The sequence below is a fragment of the Hibiscus syriacus genome, unplaced genomic scaffold (assembly GCF_006381635.1).
Source record: "Hibiscus syriacus cultivar Baekdansim isolate YM2019G1 unplaced genomic scaffold, ASM638163v2 tig00110458_pilon, whole genome shotgun sequence".
In the NCBI taxonomy this organism is placed as follows: Eukaryota; Viridiplantae; Streptophyta; class Magnoliopsida; order Malvales; family Malvaceae; genus Hibiscus; species Hibiscus syriacus.
The window spans coordinates 834,255-857,908 of NW_024062745.1; the positions used below are offsets into that span (position 1 = coordinate 834,255).

The 23,654-nt window shown below is 36.9% G+C and overlaps 1 protein-coding gene and 1 long non-coding RNA gene across 4 annotated transcripts in view; one reads left to right on the plus strand and one right to left on the minus strand.

Moving 5' to 3' along the window:
* The first annotated feature begins 264 nt into the window (after positions 1 to 264).
* LOC120126609 (cytochrome P450 CYP82D47-like) overlaps positions 265 to 23,654 on the plus strand; it is a 36,056-nt gene continuing 12,666 nt past the window's right edge. Inside the window, exon 1 of the mRNA XM_039144764.1 lies at positions 265 to 351. Coding sequence (XP_039000695.1) covers positions 280 to 351 — 72 coding nt within the window. The 5' untranslated portion in view covers positions 265 to 279. The remainder of the gene's footprint in view (positions 352 to 23,654) is intronic.
* On the minus strand, positions 18,832 to 22,335 carry LOC120126610. 3 transcript variants are annotated; one of them, XR_005516469.1, is made up of 4 exons: positions 21,651 to 22,335; positions 19,609 to 21,564; positions 19,165 to 19,503; positions 18,832 to 19,078 (listed from the first exon to the last, which is right to left on the minus strand). It is a non-coding gene; the product is annotated as an uncharacterized LOC120126610 (long non-coding RNA). The 3 variants fall into 3 exon arrangements; XR_005516470.1 differs by having other exon boundaries at positions 19,609 to 21,062; positions 21,220 to 22,335; XR_005516468.1 differs by having other exon boundaries at positions 19,609 to 22,335.

The following is a 23,654-nucleotide window of genomic DNA, read 5'->3' on the forward strand; positions in this document are numbered from 1 at the left end:
CAACTACATAATCATTTAGCACCTCTCAAAATGGATATGTTTCCTTCACTTTCATCAACCATTTTCGCTTCAATAGTCTCTCTTTTCTCTTTTCTCTTTTCTCTTTTCTCTTTTCTCTTTTCTCTTTTCTCTTTTCTCTTTTCTCTTTTCTCTTTTCTCTTTTCTATGGATATTCAAGAATACTTTGAAGAAGCACCAGAAGCTGGAAACTCATGGCCTGTGATCGGCCATCTCCACCTCCTAAGAGGACCCAAACCACCCTACATAATCCTAAGCGAAATGGCTGATAAATACGGGCCAATCTTCACTATCAAGATGGGTGTTCACAGAGATTTGATTGTCAGCGACCATGAAACTGCTAAAGAATGTTTAAGCATCAACGACAAAGCCTTCGCCAGTCGTACATCCACGCTTGCCATGGAGTTCTTGAGTTACAATCACGCTATGTTCGGGTTCGCCCCTTACGAAAATCACTGGCATCAAATGCGTAAACTCGCCACTCTTGAGCTCCTCTCAAACTACCGCCTCGAACGACTCAAGCATGTCCGAGAATCCGAGATCAAAACATCGCTGAAAGAGTTATATCAGCTTTCAGCTTTGGGACCAGAAGAGAGATGGATGTGATAACCTTTGGGTGGAGATGAGGAAATGGTTTAAGAGTGCAACTCTTAACGTGATTCTAAGGATGATCGTAGGGAAACGGATTCCGAGTTCTGGTAATGATGAAGAGAGTGAGAAATGGAAGAAAGCGTTGAAAGATTTCTTTGATTTGAGTGGGAAATTCGTGATATCCGATGCGCTTCCATTTTTAAGATGGTTAGACATCGGGGGAGATGAGAGGTTGATGAACAAGGTAAAAGAAGAACTAGACCAATTAGCCTAGGGATGATTACAAGATCACAAGCGAAAGAGATCATCAGATTCATCAACAGATACATCGAAGAACGGAAACGAAGATTTCATGGATGTTATGCTTTCACTGGCCGTTGAGACAGAGAAACACGATGCCGATACCATCAACAAAGCCACCTGCCTGGTTCGTATATTAATTATAGTTTCAAGAATTACGAAACATATTATAAGCTCAAGATTTCGTTAATGTTGCAGGCTATGATCTTAGCAGCTTTAGATACAACAATGGTGACACTGACATGGGCTATGTCTTTACTACTCAACAACAGGGATGAACTCAAAAAGTTACAACAAGAACTAGATATTCATGTCGGAAAAGACAGACTGGTCCAAGAATCAGACATTAAGAACTTAGCCTACCTTAAAACAATCATCAAAGAAACACTGCGTTTATTTCCCACCGGACCACTTGGGGTGCCCCACGAATCCACGGAAGACTGCATGGTTAGTGGCTACCACATTCCTGCAGGGACCCGACTGATCGTTAATATTTCTAAAATTCATCGTGACCCACAAGTGTGGTCTGACACTTGTGAATTTCGGCCCCAAAGGTTCCTAACAACCCACAAAGTTATCGATTTTAAAGGCCAGAATTTTGAGCTGATTCCATTCAGGAGTGGTCCAAGAATGTGTCCTGGAGTTTCATTTTGTTGGGAAATAAACGAGAAATTTCACTATAACCAGTGAGAATACGAAATAAAAGCGGAAAAATAATACCCAATGGAGTTCATCCAATTTTGCCTACGTCTCCGTACTGCTGCAGATCTTTTACTAAAGAGAAAATTTACAAGTGTTTACAAAACAGTCACAACACACAAGAAAGCTCTCTAATATAGGGAGAAAGAAATTATTTTTGGGATGATTTTGAAGCTAAATGAGCTAGGGTATTTATAGTTGAAGCTTAAGGACTGATCTTGTAAATACCCTAAAGTGTGCAGGGACTAAAATGCATTTCCCCATTTTATTTTCAACAAAATTTATTCCACTGAATTCAGTGCATTTCAGTGCCCTCCCTTGGCCTCCTTTTTTTTTGACTTTTTTGATGATTTCGGCGGCCCCCTTTCTTGGACTTTCAACAATCTCTCACTTGAAGACTGATTTTAATCTGTCTTCACACCTCGATTAATGTAGCAGCATTCCTGGCCTTGTTACTCTAGCATGCCAACTGAAGCTGAACACAACTTCATCCTGTCCGTAGTCACAGTCTTTGTTAACATGCCTGCCGAATTTTGAGATCCACTAATCTTTTCAAGTTTCAAAATCCCATCTTTCAGAAGAGACCGGATAAAATGATATCGCAATTGTATGTGCTTCGTCCTAGAATGAAAAGAAGGATTCTTCGCTAGATAGATAGCACTTTGACTGTCGCAATACAAGACATTGTTTTCTTGTTTCTTGCCTAACTCTTCCAAGAAACTTTGGAGCCAGACCATCTCCTTGTTGGCTTCCATAACAGCGACATATTCTACTTCAGTTGTGGAGAGAGCAACTATCTTCTGTAGTTGAGAAACCTAACTCACTGCAGTACCTCCTAGAGTATAGACATACCCTACAGTACTCCTTCTGATGTCAACATTTCCGGCTAAGTCAGCATCTACATAGCATGACAGTATTGTATCTCCACCTTTGAAACAAAGTGCTTTGTTTGTGGTACCCCGCAGATATCTGAGGATCCATTTGACTGCTTCCTAGTGTACCTTTCCCGGATTATTCATGTATATGCTAACAGCTCCCACTGCATGAGCTCTTTCTCCGTCTTTGGTGATTGTTCTTTGGAGAGTCTAAAATGAACACCTAAAGGTGTACTTACTGGTTTAGCATCTTGAATGTTGAACCTAGAGAGTACTTTGTTGATGTACTCAGCCTGTGATAACATCAAAGTCCCCGACTTTGTGTCTCTCTTAATCCTCATCCCAAGAATCTACTTTGCAGCGCCCAGATCTTTCATTGCAATCTGCTTCGATAATTTTTGCTTCAAGTTAATAATCTCTTCCATGTCTGAACCTACAACGAGCATGTCATCAACGTAAAAAAATAAAATAATGAAGTTGTTGTTGAGCTTCTTGATGTAGCAACAATGATCTGCTTGGCATCAGGTAAAACCACTACTACTCATGAAACTATCAAACTTCTTGTATCACTATCTAGGAGCTTGTTTTAAACCATACAAGCTCTTCTTCAACCTGCATACCAGGTTTTTCTTGTCTGCCTTTATGAAGCCTTTTGGCTGCCTCATATAGATTTCCTCCTCCAAATCACCATGAAGGAAAGTTGTATTTACATCTAACTGCTCAAGATGTAGATTCTTTGTAGCTACAGTTTTCAACATCATTCTAATTGTAGATAGTTTCACGACTGGAGAATTTTTTTATTGTAGTCAATACCTTCTTTTTGGTGAAAACCTTTGACAACCAATCTTGCTTTGTAGCGTTTTCTCCTATCGTGCTCTTATTTGATCCTGTAAATCCACTTGTTATGGAGCGCTTTTTGCCTGGTGGTAATTCAGCTAATTCCCACGTCTGATTTGACATAAGAGAGTCCATCTCATCTTTCATGGAAGACTCCCACTTGACTGAATCCTCCACCTGTATTGCTTCATCATAGCACTCTGGTTCACCATTTTCAATCAACAACAAGTAGTGCAAAGAAGGCGAATAACGTTAGGCTTGGTTCTTCTTAAACTGCTTCAGGACTGATCTGAACATCATTTCCAGAAATCTCCTCGAACTCAGCAAATTCCTTTGTTTCAGCTTTGGTATTGGATCTACTTGATTCTATGGTTGACATGTCTTTGTACATCACATTCTCATTAAAAATGACATCTCTGCTTCTGATGAAAACAATCCAAGGTGTTGAAAACATTTTGATGTTTCGATATAACAAATTAAGTTAAATAAATTTTAAGATTTTAGAAATGATTTTCTAAGTATATTTGATTTAATTATTCGAATACCAAAATATTACTCCAAGTCTTTCAAAGTTCAAATTCAATCCTTACTAAAGTGTAAAATTGTGTTTTATACTTAAAATATTTTTGAAACAATTTTCACAAAGTATTTCGAACCAAAAATGAGCCAAAAATAAAATTTGTAAAGGGATGCACCGATGCACTCATTGATGCATCGATGCACACACCATTTCGAATGCATTTTATGTATCGATGCACTCAGGTTTTATGAAAACATCGAATGCATTTTATGCATCGATGCACATACCATGCATCGATGTACTCAGGCTTGTTTGAAACATCGAATGCATTTTATGCATCGATGCACTTTTAGTACATCGATGCACTAAGTGTTCCAACGGTCGAAATATTTGAATTTTACACTTGATGCATCGATGCACACACGATCCCAACTGATTTTATTAATTATTTTCACACTTAAACGACTCCATTGACTCCACTAATCATCCCCAACGCTCAGAATCAATTGAAATAGTATTTAAACAAGTTTAGAAGCCATTGATCAATAGCAAGAAACAATAGGAAACAAGAATCAATAGAGAATCAAAGAGAAAGCATCAAACTCATTGTTTGATCACTTCAAGCCTATTTTTCATTCAATATTCATTTTGCTTTCAAGAACACTACTTGTACTCAATTGTTTTCATTCTTGAGTGTTCTTTCTTTGTTCTAGAATTGTGCAAACACATTTGCCTTGTGAGGTTTTTCATTAAGTTTGCAAATTTGTAATCTTCTCTTTGAAAAAGAGTGTTCTCAAGAATTGGGGTATATTCTTGAGGGAGTTGTAAGGTTATCTCTTTGGCCTCAAAAGAAAGAAAAAATTAGTGAATTTGTTGGAAAATCCTTAGTGTGGATAGTTAAGGTAATGGACGTAGACTTTGGTTGAGAAAGTCGAACCAATCTAAATCGTTATGCAATTTCTTTCAATTTTTCTGCAAAAGCTTCCACCAAAATTTTAATTGCCATTTCACCCCCTCTTGGCCAATTCCATCGATCGATTAACCCAACAATTGGTATCAGAGCCTCACTCATTTGAATGTTTAATCATCTCTTGAGTCGATTCGGGAAGAGTTACATCGATATTCAAGTCATTAATGGTCGGCGCTTCCAACTCCGACTTCATTCTTGATTCAATGAACAAGCCTCATTTCTTCATGGAGCTAACTATGCTTATTAGAAGAATATAATGATGTATTTCATTCAAACAAGTGACATGAGAGCATGGAATGTCATAGAATATGGATATATCAAACCCTCCACCCACCCGAGATTGTGGAGTGAATGAGAGACAAGAAACTCTAAAGTTATTCACATTATCTTTTGTGATGTTGGACCGGATGAATACGAGAGAGTTTCATCTTGAACAACTGCCAAGGAGATATGGGACAAACTACAAGTCACTCATGAAGGCACAAACGAGGTAAAAGAATCTAAATTTAGTCTTCTAACTCATAGCTATAAAAATTTCAGGATGAAACCGGATGAAGATGTCAAAGCTAAGACAGATAGATTCTTCACGATTGTCAATAGTCTCAAATCATAAGGAGAAATTATTCCAAATGACAAGCTTGTAAGGAAGTTAGTTTGCTCTCTTCCAAAAGCTTGGAAATCAAAGAAGACAGCGATAATCAAAGCAAAGAACTTAAAATCATTTACCCTCGATGAACTTATTGGCTCTCTCCTCACGCATGAAATGATGCTTAAAGAAGAGGAAGACCTTGAGAAAAGAGATGAGACAAAGAAGGATACAGAGAAGAAGAAGAACGTAGGAGTTGTTCTCAAATCAACAAAAGATGAGAGTGATTCAGATGAAGATGATGATGATGAGGAAATGACATTGTTTGCCAAATGGTTCAGAAAAATGATGAGGCCAAACCGAGGAAGAAAATTCAAACGAAATGAAAGCTTCAAAAATGAACCAAAATAGAATGACCCGATAATTTCCTATAATGCAAGAAATCAGGGCATGTCAAATATGATTGCCCGCAATTGAAGAGAAAGGGTCAATCAAAGAATAAGCACAAGGCTCACATGGCTACATGGAGCGATTAAGAATGTTCCGATGAAGAGGAACAAGAAGTAGCAAACTTGTGCTTGATGGCATTCGGGAAAGATTCTCAGGTAACCTCTAACTCATTTGATTTAGATGATTTATCTTATGATGAGTTATTAGAGGAATATAATGGGTTGGCTTCGGATTATGAGAAATTGTTTTTAAAATATAAAAATGATATTTCGAAATTGAAAAATGAAAATAATCTCATATCCAAGACCAACAATGATCTTGAAAGTAAAATAAAAAATTTGCAAATCAAATTAGAAGCGTTTGAAAACAAAAATTCTGATTTGCATAATTTACTTTCAAAGGTCAATGATGATCATCAAAAGAAAATTGATGATCTTAAAGCTTTTTTTATAAAGTTGGAACAAAACGTTTTGAAAATGGAGAAAATTCAAAATCCAACTTTATTAGAAAAAGTTTTAAAAACTACCATCATAGAGGTCTCCAAAGAACTCTAATGGAAAAATTGTTAGAAGTATATGAGTTCCTAAAGAACTCATTACTACTAAAGATAAGGATATCCTACACAAATGGATACCAAGGGGACTAGGATTTGGAAACTAATGAATATGGACCCAAAAGAATTTAGGTACCAAAAATAAAAAATTAATCTATGTTTGTAGGAAAATGAGCATTGCTACAAGGCACGAGAAACAAATTTGAACTCATGGTACCTTGATAGTGGATGCTCAAGACACATGACCGGAGACAAAAGCCGGTTCATAGAGCTCAACACCAAAAATGGAGGAGATGTGACTTTTGGTGATAACTCAAAAGGTCACATTGAAGGTATATGCACTATAGGTAATACCTCTTCCATACAAAATATGAATGTTTTATATGTGAATAGATTAAAGCATAATCTATTGAGTATTAGTCAATTGTGAGATAAGGGATTCAATGTCATGTTTGATACTAATGGTTGTAAAGTCATTGACATTGCATCTAATCGGATTATGCTTGTTGGTCATAGAATAGGAAACATTTACATGGTGCATTTAGATTCTATAGATATGACTAATTTATGCCTAGTTGCTAAAGATGAGCATGATAGTTGGTTATGGCATAAAAGGCTAGGACATGCTAGTATGAGTGTTTTGCAACAGTTAACTCAAGGATATTTAGTTCGAGGGTTGCCTAAACTAAAATTTGTAATGATAAAATCTGTGATGCTTGTGCTAAAGGAAAACAAAAGTGAATTTTGTTTAAATCCATTAATGATGTATCCACTAGTAGAGTATTACAATTGATCCATTTAGATCTTTTTGGGCCATCTAGAACTACTAGCTTTGGTGAAAAACAATATGCATTTGTATTGGTAGATGACTATTCTAGATATACTTGGGTTCTATTCTTAAGTACTAAAGATGAAGCATTAGAAAAATTCATCACATTTTCAAAAGTAATCCAAAATGAAAAAGGTTACTCTATAACCAGTGTTAGGAGTGAACATAGAACTGAATTTGAAAATTTTGGATTTACTGAATTTTGTAATTCTAATGATATTAGCCATAATTTTTCAGCACCTAGAACCCCTCAACAAAATAGAGTTGTTGAGAGGAAAAATCGAACTTTAGAAGAAATGGCTAGAACCATGCTTTGTGAAAACAATTTGTCAAAATATTTTTGGGCAGAAACCACAAATACCACTTGTTATGTTATTAATCGAGTAATGATTAGGCCTATTTTGAAGAAAACTCCATATGAACTTTTTAAAATAAAAAGCCTAACATTAGATATTTTCATCCTTTTGGATGTAAATGTTTTGTTTTAAATAACGGTAAAGACAATCTTGGAAAATTTAATGCTAAAAGTGATGAAGGAATTTTTCTGGGTTATTCCTTAAATTCTAAACCTTATTGAGTATTTAATAAAAGAACCTTAGTTGTAGAAGAGTCTATAAATTTTTTTCCAATGATAATCTCCTTTTGAGGAAGGATTATTGTGTTGATGATGATGTAGGTATTATACAAGAAAATGACGTTAGAAATGACGTTGGAGAACCATCATCAAAGGAAGAAACAAAAAATGAGGAAATTCATGATCCCCTCGAGAATCCAACCATTGAAGAAAGGGAAGTATCTTACCCAAGAGAGTACAACTATAACAACTCAATCTTCTCTTAGAAATATTTGTAATTATGTTACATTTATCTCATGCATAAAGCCTAAGAATATTAAAGAAGCATTATATGATGAACATTGGATTATGGCTATTCAAGAAGAGTTAAATCAATTTGAGAGAAGTAAAGAATGGACATTAGTTGAAAGGCCAAGTAATAAGTCTACTTTAGGTACTAGATGGGTATTTAGGAATGAGCTTGATGAGAGTGGTAATATAGTAAGAAACAAGGCTAGACTTGTTGCTCAAGGGTATACTCAAGAAGAGGGCAAAGACTATGATGAAATATACGCTCCCGTAGTAAGGATGAAAGCAATTAGAATATTATTAGCATTTGCATGTTTCAATGAATTTAAATTATATCAAATGGATGTTAAAAGTTCATTTTTAAATGGTTTTATAAAAGAAGAAGTGTATGTGGAACAACCTCCAGGTTTTGAAGATTTAGAATTTCCAAATCATGTTTTTAAATTGAAAAACCCACTTTATGATTTAAAACAAGCTCCTAGAGCTTGGTATGAAAGATTGCAAATTTTTTAATCGAAAAAGGTTTTTCAAAAGGGAAGGTTGACATTAAATTGTTTTTAAAGCATAAAGGTAAAGATTTATTAGTAGTTCAAATTTATGTTGACGATATAATATTTGGTTCTACTAATGATATTCTTTGCCAATACTTTTCTAAGCTAATGCAAAGTGAATTCGAGATGAGCATGATGGGTGAGCTCTCATTTTTCTTAGGACTCCAAATCAAACAAAGAAAAGATGGCATCTTCATCAAACAAGCTAAGTACGTCAAGGATATGCTCAAGAAGTTTGGACTGGAAAATAGGAAACCTCATGTAACTCCAATAAGCTCTTCTACAAAGCTTGACATAGATGAAGGAGGTAAATGTGTGGATGTTAAATTATATAGGTCAATGATTGGCTCTTTGCTTTATTTAACCGCAAGTAGACCGGAAATTATGTTTAGTGTTTGCTTATGTGCTAGATTTCAATCATGTCCTAAGGAATCACATTTACTAGCTGTTAAGAGAATCTTTAGATACCTTAAGGACACTCCTAGTTTAGGACTTTGGTATCCTAGGGACTCTAGCTTTAGCTTGCATGCCTTCTCTTATGCGGATTATGGAGGATGCAAATTAGATAGGAAAAGCACCTCCAGTACTTTCCAATTCATTGTAAATATGTTGATTTCTCGGTTTTCAAATAAACAAAATTGTATTGCATTATCTACCACTGAAGCGGAATCCATTTCAGCAGGTAGTTGTTGTGCACAAGTTTTATGGATGAAACAACAACTTTTTGATTATGGAATTGAAGTAAGTATCATTCCTATCAAGTGTGATAATACTAATGCTATTTGTCTCACTAAAAATCCCATCCAACACTCTAGAACTAAGCATATTGATATTAGACATCACTTCATTAGAGACCATGTTGCTAAGGAAGATGTAGTTCTAGAATTTGTTGATACTTTGCACCAATTAGCGGATATCTTTACAAAACCTTTAGACAAAGAACGATTTTGGGCACTTAGGAGAGAATTAGGTTTAACTGACCTTTCTTCACTTAGTGTTTAAATTAATTTTAACACTTTTAAGAATAAATGAAAATTGCTTATAATAATAATAATTTTTATTGCATTCTTTGCTATTAGTTAGGGGGAGTTTATGATTCTTAGTGAAAATTAATTTTATGTTCAAATGTAGTTCAAGGATAAAATTGATTGATTTAACATGACTAATTTTCATTACATGAGTTGCCAATACCACTAGAGCTAATTAATTTAGCATTTTGAGTGTTTAAAATGGATTTTTGACATTTTTGTGCATAATGCATCGATACACTAAATAGTGCATGGATGCATCCCTTTGAATATGCATCAATACATCATGAAGATGCACCGATGCACTCCTTGAATGTGCATCGATGCACAAGGCCATGCATCGATGCATCCGTCGTGTTTTTGGTTAAAAACCATGTTTCTCTTCATTTTCTCAAAACCCTTCAAACACTCCCCTTGCTGCCGTTCGTCCCTCTCTCTCCCTATACTCTCCATTTGATCAAAATCAAACGAAAAATAGTCGGAATCTTCGAGCATTACATCTCTAAATCCTGCTAACATCATTAAATTGTGAAAAACATCATCACACTCCTCTCAATCCAAGATTTTCAAGGTATTTTTCTAAAAACTCCTATTTTATCAAATTTTGATTTTAGAACTAGTTTAGATTAGTTCTAAGATGAACATTATATCGGGAATTGATTATATTATGATTCTAAACTAGATTTTACAATCAATTTCGTCAAAAACAAACAATTTTTCAAAACTACCTTTGAATTTCGAAATAAAAAAAATCTTATTTTCGAAAATTATTGATGTTTTTGATTTAATTGTATTGTTTTCATGAAAACTATATGTATTATGATTTTCAAATATTATAGCTTTCAAAATCTTGCCCATTAAGATTCGGTTTAGAGAACCTTGAATTATTGTGGACTCAATTTAGTTTTGGGATTTATTATATTGTATAAATATTTTTTAAATTGCAGGTTACCTATCCAATTTCGATTCTTAAACCATGTCCAACCCTAAACGCCCTAGGACCTCATCGAGTCGTTCTAACCTACCTCCTAATCCTATTCCTCCTCAACCTCAAAATCCAAACGATCCTAATATAACCATTCTAAACTCTTGTTTTAATATACCTGGTTGTCATAGAGAAGAACTATACCATAGATACAATAACTCTTTTAAGTCTTATAGAATCCGGGAAGAGCGTATACCCTCAATTCAAGCTTTGGAAGATATCAACTTCAAATATCTTCCAACCCTTCGCTCTTGGAAGTTTGATAAACTTTGTCACCTTCAACCCATTGTCAATCACCAATTAGTCCGTATTTTCTACTCTAATGCGATATGTATTCAAAACGAGCGTCAATGTGGGACTATAGGAATTAGATCCTACCTTTTAGGCCAATTTGTCCATATTGACTCCGAGACTATCGCTAAACAGTTTGGACTAGATGACGATGGTTTATATAATGAGAAATAGACTGTATCATATCCCTATCAACCTAATGCTATTGTTAGTACCTTACGAGCACATCGCGATCATTTTCTGCATTTAATGATCTGTTGGTGGTTTAGACTATCCGGAGGTAGGTACTCCACTCATCGTGTTAGGGATTTATGATGGATACATTGTATACAACATAACAAGAAAATAAGTTTGCCTCAAATCATTTTTAGTGAACTAGTAGATACCATAAATGTAGTCCCATCCAAACATGTAGAAACTTTAGTTATGGGTGTCTACGTAGTAATCTTTTTATCAAACTCGGTCTTAGAGTTTCTCTCGACAATCCCATCCCTCTTCAAAAATCAAATCAATCTCACTTCCTTAAAGAAAGCTGACTGGAAACAAGATGAGGAAATTGACCAATGGGTTTATCGACCCAATAAGCAAACTCCGGGAGCCAGTTCTTCACGAGATTCTCCTGCTCCTAGATCTTCTCGTGCTCCTCCTCCTCCGGCACCGGCTGCTGACGATGATCCCGAGCTTCAACAGCTTATGCAAGATATTGACGAGGAAATTTTTGACGATGATCCTCTGGCACCGGAACCAGTACGGCATGAGGAACAAATGCCTCCATATTTTCGAACATTTATGGAGTCATTTGATCTAAGGCTTGCCTCCATGGATTCTCAACTGACTAAATTTCAACAGGGAGATGCATGAACGTATGGATGCTCTCACTCTTGAAGTGCGAGCACATTATCCTCCTCCTCCCGATCCTTCGATGGAGTAGATATTTACTTGCCATGCTTTCTTGAACTTAGAACTTGGATTAATAAACATTTTGATGTTCTTGGATTGTTTTTATTTTGGGTGATTATTTGTTTGGATTTAAGTTTTGGATGCTTGGATATTTGAACTTATATTTATATATTTGGTTTGTTTGATCTTAATTGTTGCATCATTTAGACATATATGACCAATTTTCCATTACATAACTATTTATGAATATTGATTATGAAACTAATGGCTAACCTTTCTCTTGATTGTGATCTTAGCAGCTTAAGCTATATTTATAAATATCAATTGGCTATGTTTCAAAACTTTTTCTTTCCAGATCTTTTAATAGAGTCTTTTTTATTTAACAAAAAGGGGGAGAAGATGTGTTTTAGTAAGGGGGGATAATTTCAAAATTGATTTCAAAAATGATTTTCTTAAAAATATTAAAATTACTCAAATATTTTGTTATATCAAAAAGGGGGAGATTGTTGAAAATATTTTGATGTTTCGATATAACAAATTAAGTTAAATAAATTTTAAGATTTTAGAAATTATTTTCTAAGTATATTCGATTTAATTATTCGAATACCAAAATATTACTCCAAGTCTTCCAAAGTTCAAATTCAAACCTTACTAAAGTGTAAAATTGTGTTTTATACTTAAAATATTTTTTGAAACAATTTTCACAAAGTATTTCGAACCAAAAATGAGCCAAAAAATCAAATTTGTAAAGGGATGCACCGATGCACTCATTGATGCATCGACACACACACCATTTCGAATGCATTTTATGCATCGATATACTTTCATGCATCGATGCACTCAGGTTTTATGAAAACATCGAATGCATTTTATGCATCGATGCACATACCATGCATCGATGCACTCAGGCTTGTTTGAAACATCGAATGCATTTTATGCATCGATGCACTCTTAGTGCACCGATGCACTAAGTGTTCCAACGGTTGAAATATTTTAATTTTACACTTGTTGCATCGACGCACCTTGACTATACATCGATGCACACATGCTCCCAACTGATTTTATTAATTGTTTTCACACTTAAACGGATCCATTGACTCCACTAATCATCCCTAACGTTCAGAATCAATTGAAGGAGTATTTAAACAAGCTTAGAAGACATTGATCAATAACAAGAAACAATAGGAAACAAGAATCAATAGAGAATAAAAGAGAAAGCATCAAACTCATTGTTTGAGCACTTCAAGCCTATTTTTCATTCAATATTCATTTTTGCTTTCAAGAACACTACTTGTACTTAATTGTATTCATTCTTGAGTGTTCTTTCTTTGTTCTAGAATTGTGCAAACACATTTGCCTTGTGAGGTTTTTCATTAAGTTTGCGAATTTGTAATCTTCTCTTTGAGAAAGAATGTTCTCAAGAATTGGGGTATATTCTTGAGGGGGTTGTAAGGTTATCGCTTTGGCCTCAAAAGAAAGAACAAATTAGTGAATTTGTTGGAAAATCCTTAGTGTGGATGCTAAGGTAGTGGACGTAGACTTTGGTTGAGAAAGTTGAACCACTCTAAATCGCTGTGCAATTTCTTTCAATTTTTCTGCAAAAGCTTCCACCAAAAATTTAATTGCCAATTCACCCCCCTCTTGGCTGATTCCATCGATCGATTAACTCAACACAAGGGAACTAAGGGCCGACGGTTTATCAGGTAAACTACAATGTTGATAGCTTTAGCCCATAGCAATTTGGGCAATCCAGCGTGTATCATCATGCTTTTGGCACGTTCATTCAGAGTTCTGTTCATACGTTCTGCTACACCATTCTGCTGCAGTGTCATGGGAACTGTTGTCTCCATCTTGATCCCATTGTTTGCGCAGAAATCTCTGAATCTACTATTTCTGTACTCTCCTCCATTTCCAGACCTCAACCGCTTGACTTTCAAACCAGTCTCATTTTCCACCATGGCCTTCCATTTTCTGAAGGTATCAAAGACTTCTGATTTCTTCTTCAAAAAATAAACCCACACCTTCCTTGTAGAATCATCGATGAATGTGACATAATATAGTGAGCCTACAATAGATGGAACTGGAGATGGTCTCCATACATCAGTATGAACCAACTCTAACTTTTCAGCCTTGGGTGTCTTGAAAATCTTTTCAAAACTGAGTTTCTTTTGTTTGCCAAAGATGCAATACTCACATAGTCTGACATCTACATTCTTTAGATCCGACAGCCTCCCTATTAACAAAAGTGTCTCCATCCCTTTCTCGCTCATATGGCCAAGCCTTTAGTGCCATAATTTTGATTTTCCATCAACATCTGCTACTGCAATGATATTCTCTAAATTTGAGGTTACATAAAGAGTATCAGTCTTCTTACCACGAGCAATGAGGAGTGCTCCTTTAGTAATCTTCCATTCACAACCTGAAAAGGTTGTACTATGTCCTTCTCCATTAAGCTGTCCTACAGAAAACAAATTTCTTTTGAGGCCAGGAATATGTCTCACTCGTTTTAGCATCCAGGTGGTCTGGTTTGGTAACTTTAATCGGATGTCTCCTTTTTCGACGATCTTCAAGGTTTCATCATCAGCTAGATGAACCTTCCCAAAATCACCACTAACATAGTTCTCCATGATTTCTTGGCATGGGGTGGAGTGAAAAGATGCCCTTGAATCCAAGATCCATGATTCAATTGGACTGTTGACGCTTAGAATCATGGCATCACCTGTCTCCTCTGTCATGTTGGCAGACTTCTGTGCGCTGGTATCTTTCTTCGGTGCTCGACAATCTCTTTTAAAGTAACCCTTCTTGCCACAATTATAACATTTCTTTCCAGTTCTTGATTTGCCCCTTCTGGATTTGGATCTGTCACAATTTGAATTTCTTTATGAAGTTCTCCCTCTAGACTCTGTGTGCAAGGCTGAGGAGGTTGATGCTTCACCCGATTTTCTCCGTCGAATTTCTTTGCTCAATACCAGATCCCGAACATCGTCGAATTTCAATTTACTATTTCCCGACGAGCTGCTAACTGCTGTAACAGTAGCATTCCAACTGTCTGGTAGAGATGATATGAGAATTAAAGCTCAAACTTCATCATCGAAATTAATTTCCACGGAACTCAACTGGGTTGTGATTGTGTTGAGTTCATTTAGGTGTTGAGTCACTGATGCCCCTTCCGTCATCCGCAAATTGAATAATCGCCTCATTAAGTGAACTTTGTTTGAGGTCGATGGCTTCTCATACATACTGGAGAGAGTCATCATAAGACACGACGTGGTCTTTTCTTTTGCTATGTTGAAAGCAATATTACGGGATAACGTCAGTCAGATAACTTCGAGGGCTTGTCTGTCGAGAAGAGCTCAGTCTTCATTCTTCATGCCCTTTAGTTGCTTTCCTGAGAGAGGTTGATATAGATTTTTCTAGTACAGAAAATCTTCAATCTGCATATTCCAAAAGCCAAAGTCCGCATCATCGAACTTTTTAATTTTCACATTCCCTTCGTCTGCAGCCATCGCTCCCACTCGAATCTGGCTTCTTTGGATCGTTTCTGACAATTTCTACGAACACCCGTGTATTAGAACACGTTCGTTGACAAATTCGTATCGCCAATAAAATTTTATTATTCACAAAATTCACAATTCACAAAATTCACTATTCACATGAATAGTAACCTCATAGAAAAATCGACAAAATTAACCACCAAAAGCTCTAATGCCAGTTGTTGGGAAATAAACGAGAAATTTCCCTATAACCATATTAGTGAGAATACGAAATAAAAGCGTAAAATAATACCTAAAATTGATAACGGAGTTCAGCCAATTTTGCCTACGTCTCCGAACTGCTGTAGATCTTTTACTAGAGAGAGAAAATTTACAAGTGTTTATAAAACACTCACAACTCACAAGAAAACTCTCTAGTATAGGAAGAAAGAAATGATTTTTGGGATGATTTTGAAACTAAATGAGCTAGAGTATTTATAGTTGAAGCTTAATGACTGATCTTGTAAATACCCTAAAGTGTACAGAGACTAAAATGTATTTTCCCCATTTTATTTTAAACAAAATTTATTCCACCGAATTCGGTGCATTTCGGTGGCCTCCCTTGGCCTCCTTTTTTTGACTTTTTTTTTTATTTCGGCGGCCCCTTTCTTGGAATTTCAACACGTTTGCGGGGCAATTGTTGGAACTCGTACTGGCTAGTGTGGTGCAAGGGTTCGAGTTGAAGACGCCATTGGATAAAGCAATTGATATGAGTAAAGGCAATGACAAATATGAAAGCCACTCCCCTTCACGTTCTCATAACTCCACGCCTTCCTTCTTTGTGCTATTAGCCTTTTAATTTACATGAAATTAATGTCGAAACTTTCTAAGTTATTAAACCAAAGTGATTATAATAACTTCACATTTATGTCGAAACTTTTTTAATATATGATAATGCCTATAATGTTGTATTTTTATTTATTTATTTATTAGATAAAAGAGAGGCCTAGGGCTGGAAATGGATCGGATATGGGTCGGGTGGAGCTTCATCCGCCCCATCACCCACGGTCCAAATTTCCATCCACACCATCCATCACCCACAAAAAATTTCATCCATATCCGCTCCATCCATCATCCACGGGTGGAGCGGGTGGAGCGGATGAGAAATGGATGATACTATGAACAAAACCTATTTTTACATCCTAAGCTCAAATTCTTCTAACATTAATAGAAACCAAACATTGATACTCAAACATTCATAGAAACCAAAACATGAAAAATAAATTTTCATCTAATTCAAACAAAAACAAAATGAAACACAGTTTATATAGTCTTGTGCACTATGTTTGTGATACATTTTTCAAGTGAATAGATGCATCATGTATAGTCTTGTACACCAAATATAATCTTCATAAACAAACTATCACTTCTCAAAGTCCTCTCTATCCTAGTATCAATAGTGATAAACTAATATTAAAAAATTAGACATATTTTCAATGAGATAAAAGTCAGAATTAAGAGAATAAGAATATTTACCGAGTTAACATCTGCATCAAGCACTACACTTGATGAACTTCCCTCATCTTCCACATCAAAATCCTCCAAGATAGTAGCATATGCATGTGCATTCTCAATAGAAGCTTCTGAAATCATATATCAAATAAGACATCTGATCCATATCCGACCCGACCCATCACCCGACACATCAAAAATTGGGGCTTTCATTCTTTCAAACCTAGTCATGTGACAATCATCCGTTTATTTTTTTTAATATATATATATATATATATATATGGATGGATATATTAATGGGTGGATGGATGTTGCGGGTGATAGGTCGGGTGATGGGTCAAAAATATTTCATCTATATCCGACCCGACCCATCACCCGATCCATCCATCATCCGTCAATCATCCGTTTCACAACGGGTTTTCATCTATTTATTCGGGGCGGGTGGGTGGATTCACCCATGAATAGAGAGGCCAATTAGATCAGTGGGAACTACTTCTCAGCATCATTTGGTCTTTTCTGAGTAAACTGTGGATTTCAGGAGGAGGGGATGCAAAGGTAGAGTCCCAGTACCCTTCCCCTTCCCCTTCCTAACTTCGCGACCCTATCCACAAGGGAGTTTGCTTCGTGGTATGTGCTTGATCTGGACATTCCAATCTCGATGGAGGTACTCACGGATCCGTCTCGCAAGGGTAGGTTCGTGGAGGGAGGAGTTGCTCGTTAGGCTCAGCACGGATGCTTTGCTGTCGAGTTCAATTTGCACATCAGCAAAACCAAGCGACCATGCCATTTCTAAGCCGTCGAGAACGGCCCACATCTCCGCTTCAAAGATTGAGCACTTACCGATATTCCTGTTGAAACCATTAATCCAATTACTAGCGCTGTCGCGGAAGACTCCGCCACTAGCAGCTTCCATCGTCATAGGGTGAACCAAGCCGTCCGTATTGAGTTTAGTCTTTCCCGAAACAGAAGCACACCAGCTGCTTGTAATGTTGCGGTCACGGTTGCAAGGAGGGTGATAACTATGGCAATCTTTCATGCTGCGAGCCCAAGCTTTGGCCAAAATAATGGTTGACATTGCCTCCCAGATTTGGCCTTTAAACACAAAATAGTTGCGATTCTTCCAGATTTTCCATATGATAACTCCAAATAATTGTTGCCAATTAAGCTCCCGGGTATCCATACCTGCATTATTAGACAAATTCCACTGTAACCAAGCCAGTAAAGAGGTTGAGAAGAATACCTGGGTATGTAGTGGCAGAATCAGTTGGGTCCAAATGGAACTGGCATTGTAACAGTCACGGAGAACGTGGATGATAGATTCATCACTTTCTCCACATATCGGGTAGCAAGCATCCGTTCGCTATTGGTCATAAGAAAGTTTCGATGACAAGGCAAATAAAGTTGCTTATTCTCTCGGGGGGCCTTTGAAGTAGGGGTGATCATTTTTCGGTTTTAACCGAATTAATCGATCGAATTAAATTAGTTTGGTTAATTCGGTCGGCCACCGAATTAGTTAGGTCAGAAAACGATTAATAATTTTTTTAGAATTCGATTAACGGTTAATTCTGTTCGAAATCAGTTAATTAACCGAATTAACCGAAATTAAATTTTAAATATTAAATATATTATATATAACATATGGGCTCACCCCAAACCATTTAAAACTTAATTAATAATTTAAGATCAAATAATTTTTAAACTTAAATAAATATTAATTAATTAAAAAATCCATATAAAATTTTTATTTTATAATTATATTTTTTTAAATTAATTGTAAATTGTTTTTTGAATTAAAAAATATTCAATTTTTATATAAATTAGAAAATTTTAAAAAATTTCAGTTAATTCAAAAATTAACCGAAATTTATTCGATTAAATTAATATTTTTTAAAAAAAAATTGATTCGATTAACGATTAAAGAAAAAAAAATTTAATTAACGATAATTTGATTTGATCTACCACCGTTTTAACCGAATGAACACCTACTTTTGAGGTCCCAAGCCATATTCCATTTCTCATTTCTAAGTTCCCAACTGTCTTTGTTTAGCAAGTTAAAAGCGGACTTGGTGGACAAATACCCGTCCCGTCCCATTTCCAAAGGGGAAGATCATCGCCAATATCGTCAGACCGGGGGGGAGGGGAATACCCAACACTACGGCGAAGGACGGGCAGGTTCCATTCCCCCCTCTCGGTGGTAAAATCACGAACAACTGCTTGAGGATTGGTCTCTTTGGTCTCTGGAATAACACTAGCCAGGGGAACCAAATCGTTAATCCAAGAATCATTCCAAGAACTCGTAGATTGACTATTACAAATAGACCAACAAATGTTTACCCGAACATGCGCCCAAAATTTGGCGAGAGACTTCCAAACAAAGGATCCATTCTTCCCGTTGATGGGCAGAGGCATCGAATCCATCAGACTTGCTTTTGGCCTTCATGATTTTATTCCAAATCGTGTCCGGTCTCATGAGAAAGTTGTATCCTAGTTTGATTGGGAACACTTCATTCTGAGCTCATAAAGGCGACGACCAACTCTGTCATTCTTATGGGGTTGACAGCAAGTCTCCCAGCTTACTATGGCCATTTTAGGGTTGGTTGTCGTCCCTCACCAAATAAAGCGACGAACAATTTGTTCAAGCTGATTGCACACGCCCTTCGGAATACCCACGGTCTGCATAAAATAATTTGGGACGGTGAGGAGAGTAGACTTAGCTAAAGTAATCCGCCTAGCAAGAGAAAGTTTAGAAGTCGTCCCTTCGCTCAGTTTCTTTCTTACTTTGTCAATTATGAACTGAAATGTACTCTTAGTAACTCTCCTGTGGAAGAGCGGCATTCCGAGGTACTTCCCGAGGTCTGTTGAGGATTGAAAACCAAGCGAGTTACAGAGAGCAGTAGCCACCTCAGGATCAGTGATGGCAGAGAATAAGACCTTTGTTTTGTTGGAATTGACTCTATACCCCGAGAATCTGCAGAACTGGTCTAAGATGGCTCCCACCAAATTAGCTTGATGGTGAGTGGCTCTGCAAAATAAGATGAGATCATCAGCGAAAAAGGGATGAGAGAGGGGAGGGCTACCTCGAGATATAATCATGGGTTCCCAAAGGTTGTTGTCCATGGTGTAGTTGATACTTTGGCCAAGCCTCTCGATACACAGCACAAAAAGTTAAGGAGATAGAGCACATCCCTGCCGGATGTCCCTCGTAGGCTTAAACTCCTCGGTAAGCGATTCGTTCCAGAGAATTTACATAGAGGATGTGGTCACAACTTCCATGATAATACGACGAATGTTCCTCAGACACCCCATGTCCTCGAGAGAATCCTCAAGAAAATCCCATCCGACGCGATCATAGGCTTTCTCCAGATCGACTTTGACCGTCATCCACTGGGTTTTACCTTTTTTCTTGCTCATGGAATGGATTGCTTCTTGGGCCACCAGGAATATTGTCAGTTATATTTCTGCCTGCAATAAAACTAGCTTGATTCGGAGCAATTATTTTTGAGAAAATTGCTTTGAACCTGTTAGCGATAACCTTCATAACAAGCTTATATAAACAGAGCAAAACTAATTGGACGAAAATCAGCATAGGACTCCGGATTGTCAGTTTTAGGAATCAGAACAAGTAAAGTTTTATTAAACTCGGGATCTATAGGATTACCGTTGAAAATACCTTTCACCCAGTAACAAATAGAGGGACCAACCGTATCCCATTGATTCTGAAAACATATGGCATGAAGGTCATCTTTCTCCGAAGCTTTAAGGCGGCTCATGTCAAAGAGAGCTTTCTTGATTCTTCATCAGTGACGGTAGCGTCAAGGTATCTGGTCCTTCTGCGATAATCTAGGAAAGGCATTCCAAATTGGAAACTTACCTGACCGATCACCGTCCTCTCTGTAAAGAGAAAGAAGGAGATGGCCACGTTGCGAAGGATATCATCATCATAACACCACTCGCCATTCCTTAACTTGAGGGCTTGAATACGATTGGCTTTACGTCTGCTCAGGGCTTGGCTATGAAAAATTTTGGTTTTCCTGTCACCATCGATGATCCAATCGCTTCTTGACTTTTGGCGCCAAATGAGCTCTTCATGGTCGAGGACTTCTTCCAGCTTTGTGCGGACTTCAAGCTCTTTGTCAGCTAGGTGAATGTTGTTGGATCGATCCAGTTTGGCTTGAATGTTAGCAAGCTGATTTTTGAGTTTCCTCTTCTCCAACGTGATATTCCACACCTCCCTGTTCCAAACGTTAAGAATTTTTGTGAAATTATTAATAGAATGGGGGATATTACCTACGTGTTGCCAATTGTCGTTAACCAGCTTGCTGAATTGGGGATGTTTAGTCCACCCTGCAAGAAAACGAAAAGGCTGGGGTCGAGAAGGTCCCGAATCACCTGTGGTACTAAGGAGAATCGGCCGATGGTCCAATTTGATCCTCGGGAGGTGTTTCACCGTGTAATTTGGCGCTAACTGAATCCAACTATCGTTAGTTACCATACGATCAAGTCTCTCGAAAATGCCACCACGGGTCCAACTGAAGGGGGCCTTTGAAACCCAAGTCTTTCAGCTGATGGTCGTTGAGAAAGTCCTGGGACGCCTTGCAACCCCTGCCTCTGTGGCTGCCACCCATCTTCTTCTCACTGGACAAGATTGCATTGAAGTCACCGGCAAGGATCCACGGCTCTTTGTCGGTGTCCTGGGAGTTACTTAAATCACGCCAAAGATTCCTTCTTTTATTCCTATCAGGACTTCCATAGACAATGTTAATAGAAAAAGAAGAATTAGGCCAATTAACTTGAACCTGGACAAATTGGAAGTGGAAAACCTTCACTTTAACAAGGAGGGATCGTTCCACAAGAGCCAAATTCCTCCTAAAAATTCGTAAGCTTTCACTCTGAAGGAGTTATTAAAACCAATTTTTGCGATCACTTGGTCAGCCTTCAGGCCACTTGTACGAGTTTCAAGAAGGGCAACCATTGGGGGTTTGTGCTCTTGGATATACTCTTTCAAGATTCTCGGGAACTTGGTTCCGCCACATCCCTGACAATTCCACGTCATAAGCGTAAAATCCATAAGAAAGATAAAAGAGGGTAACCTTAACAAGTGCGTTTGGCACTGTCTTCCTGAGCTTCACCATTCCTGGGCGTAGGTTGAGGTTGCTGGATATTTGTACCAACTTCCGCCATTGCCTCCCGAATAGAAACTCCGCTAGGTCCTTCGGCCTTCACTTTTAAACCTTTGTTTCGAATCGCATATGGTGATTTTCTCTCTTTTGCGCTTGTAAGCCGTCTGCTGAAGCTGCCAGTTGTTTGCTTAGGTTGCGACATGTCACTGGGGGAAGCTTCTGTGTTGAAGCCAATAACTTTGTGGTGACTTTGGTCCAGAGAAGTTTTGAGCCATCTCCTTCCATCCCTAAGGAATTATCGAACACAGGTTTAAAGCTAGCTGTAAAATTCAGACCATCAAGACTTACCGTATCGTTCTGTTCAGGGATGGAGCTCCCTCAGGGATAAGGGGTTTGACCCGTTAAAATTTATATTTTTGATATAATTTTAGTTTAATAGTATTTTAGTTTATGTAAAAATAAATATTTAAATTTAAAAAATTATTAAATATTTAATCAAGCAGGGGTCGAACTAAAGAATTATAAGTCTGTGTTTTTAAATTTTTTATCTAATTACAATTTAAGTTATAATAAGTTTAAATATTAGAAAAATTAGAAGTTATCTTTTGAATTTTGAGTTTTGATTTTTTTTTAATTTAGGTTGAATACAAGATAATATTTGTACAAAAACTTTCAAATATTTGACAATTAACGCTCATACCCTACATATGTGCTTGAACTCTGGACCTCAAAGATAACAACAATCCCTTAATTACTATGGTCACTTGATTCATGCTGAATTTTAAATTAAAATACCTAATAAATCTTTATATTTTTCTTAAATAATTTATAATTACGGCGATTGCTAATATTTAATTTTAACTTCCTCCCAAATATCAGATTTTTGTGAGGAGCTTGAACTTGGGTGTTCGAATTAGGGCTTTGCATTGGAGTGATTACGGGAGCAGTATCCATGCAATTTTTCAACTGATTATTCCCATTCTTAATTTTGGAAGTGGTGCAGCTTTAATTTTCATAGGTTTTGCCTTGGGGCTGGTATGAGCACGTGTGTTGGGCATGGCAAATTGGCTTTTATTGGTGCCATCATTTCGCTGCACCTCCATTTGTATTTCCATGGGTAGAGTCTGGATTGTTGTGGAATTCGAATTAATTTCTATTATTAATAATAAATTCACCTTAAAAATTATTATATATATGACTAGTGTGAAAACGATTGTACTAAAAATCACTCCAAGGTAGATTCTCAGGAAAGAGTGGAGGGGTCACAATGGTCCCTCTTAAAACCCACTCTCCTTAGACAAAACTACCAAGACAAGTAATTTTAATAGGACAATAATTAACAACAACTATACCCGACAATAGCTATTAAATAGACATAAAAGAGAACACCAAAATTTAACGAGTTTAGGCCAAAATTATGTCTACGTCATTGAACACTACTAAAATAATATTTCACTAATGGAGGAAATATTATAAAGAGATAGAAAGAGTACAAATAACCTTTAATATAGAAGAATGATTATGTTTGTGGGATACTAAACTAAGGAGGAGGAGGGCTCTATTTATAACAAAAGAATTTACTCTCCTTCTTATACAAAACCAATGTGGGATTCAAAATTTGCCAAAAAACCAACAAATCTCCTCCTTGGCAAATTTCACACACATCTCTCAAAAATCCAATCTTCAGTAGTGTCTGCAAATTCA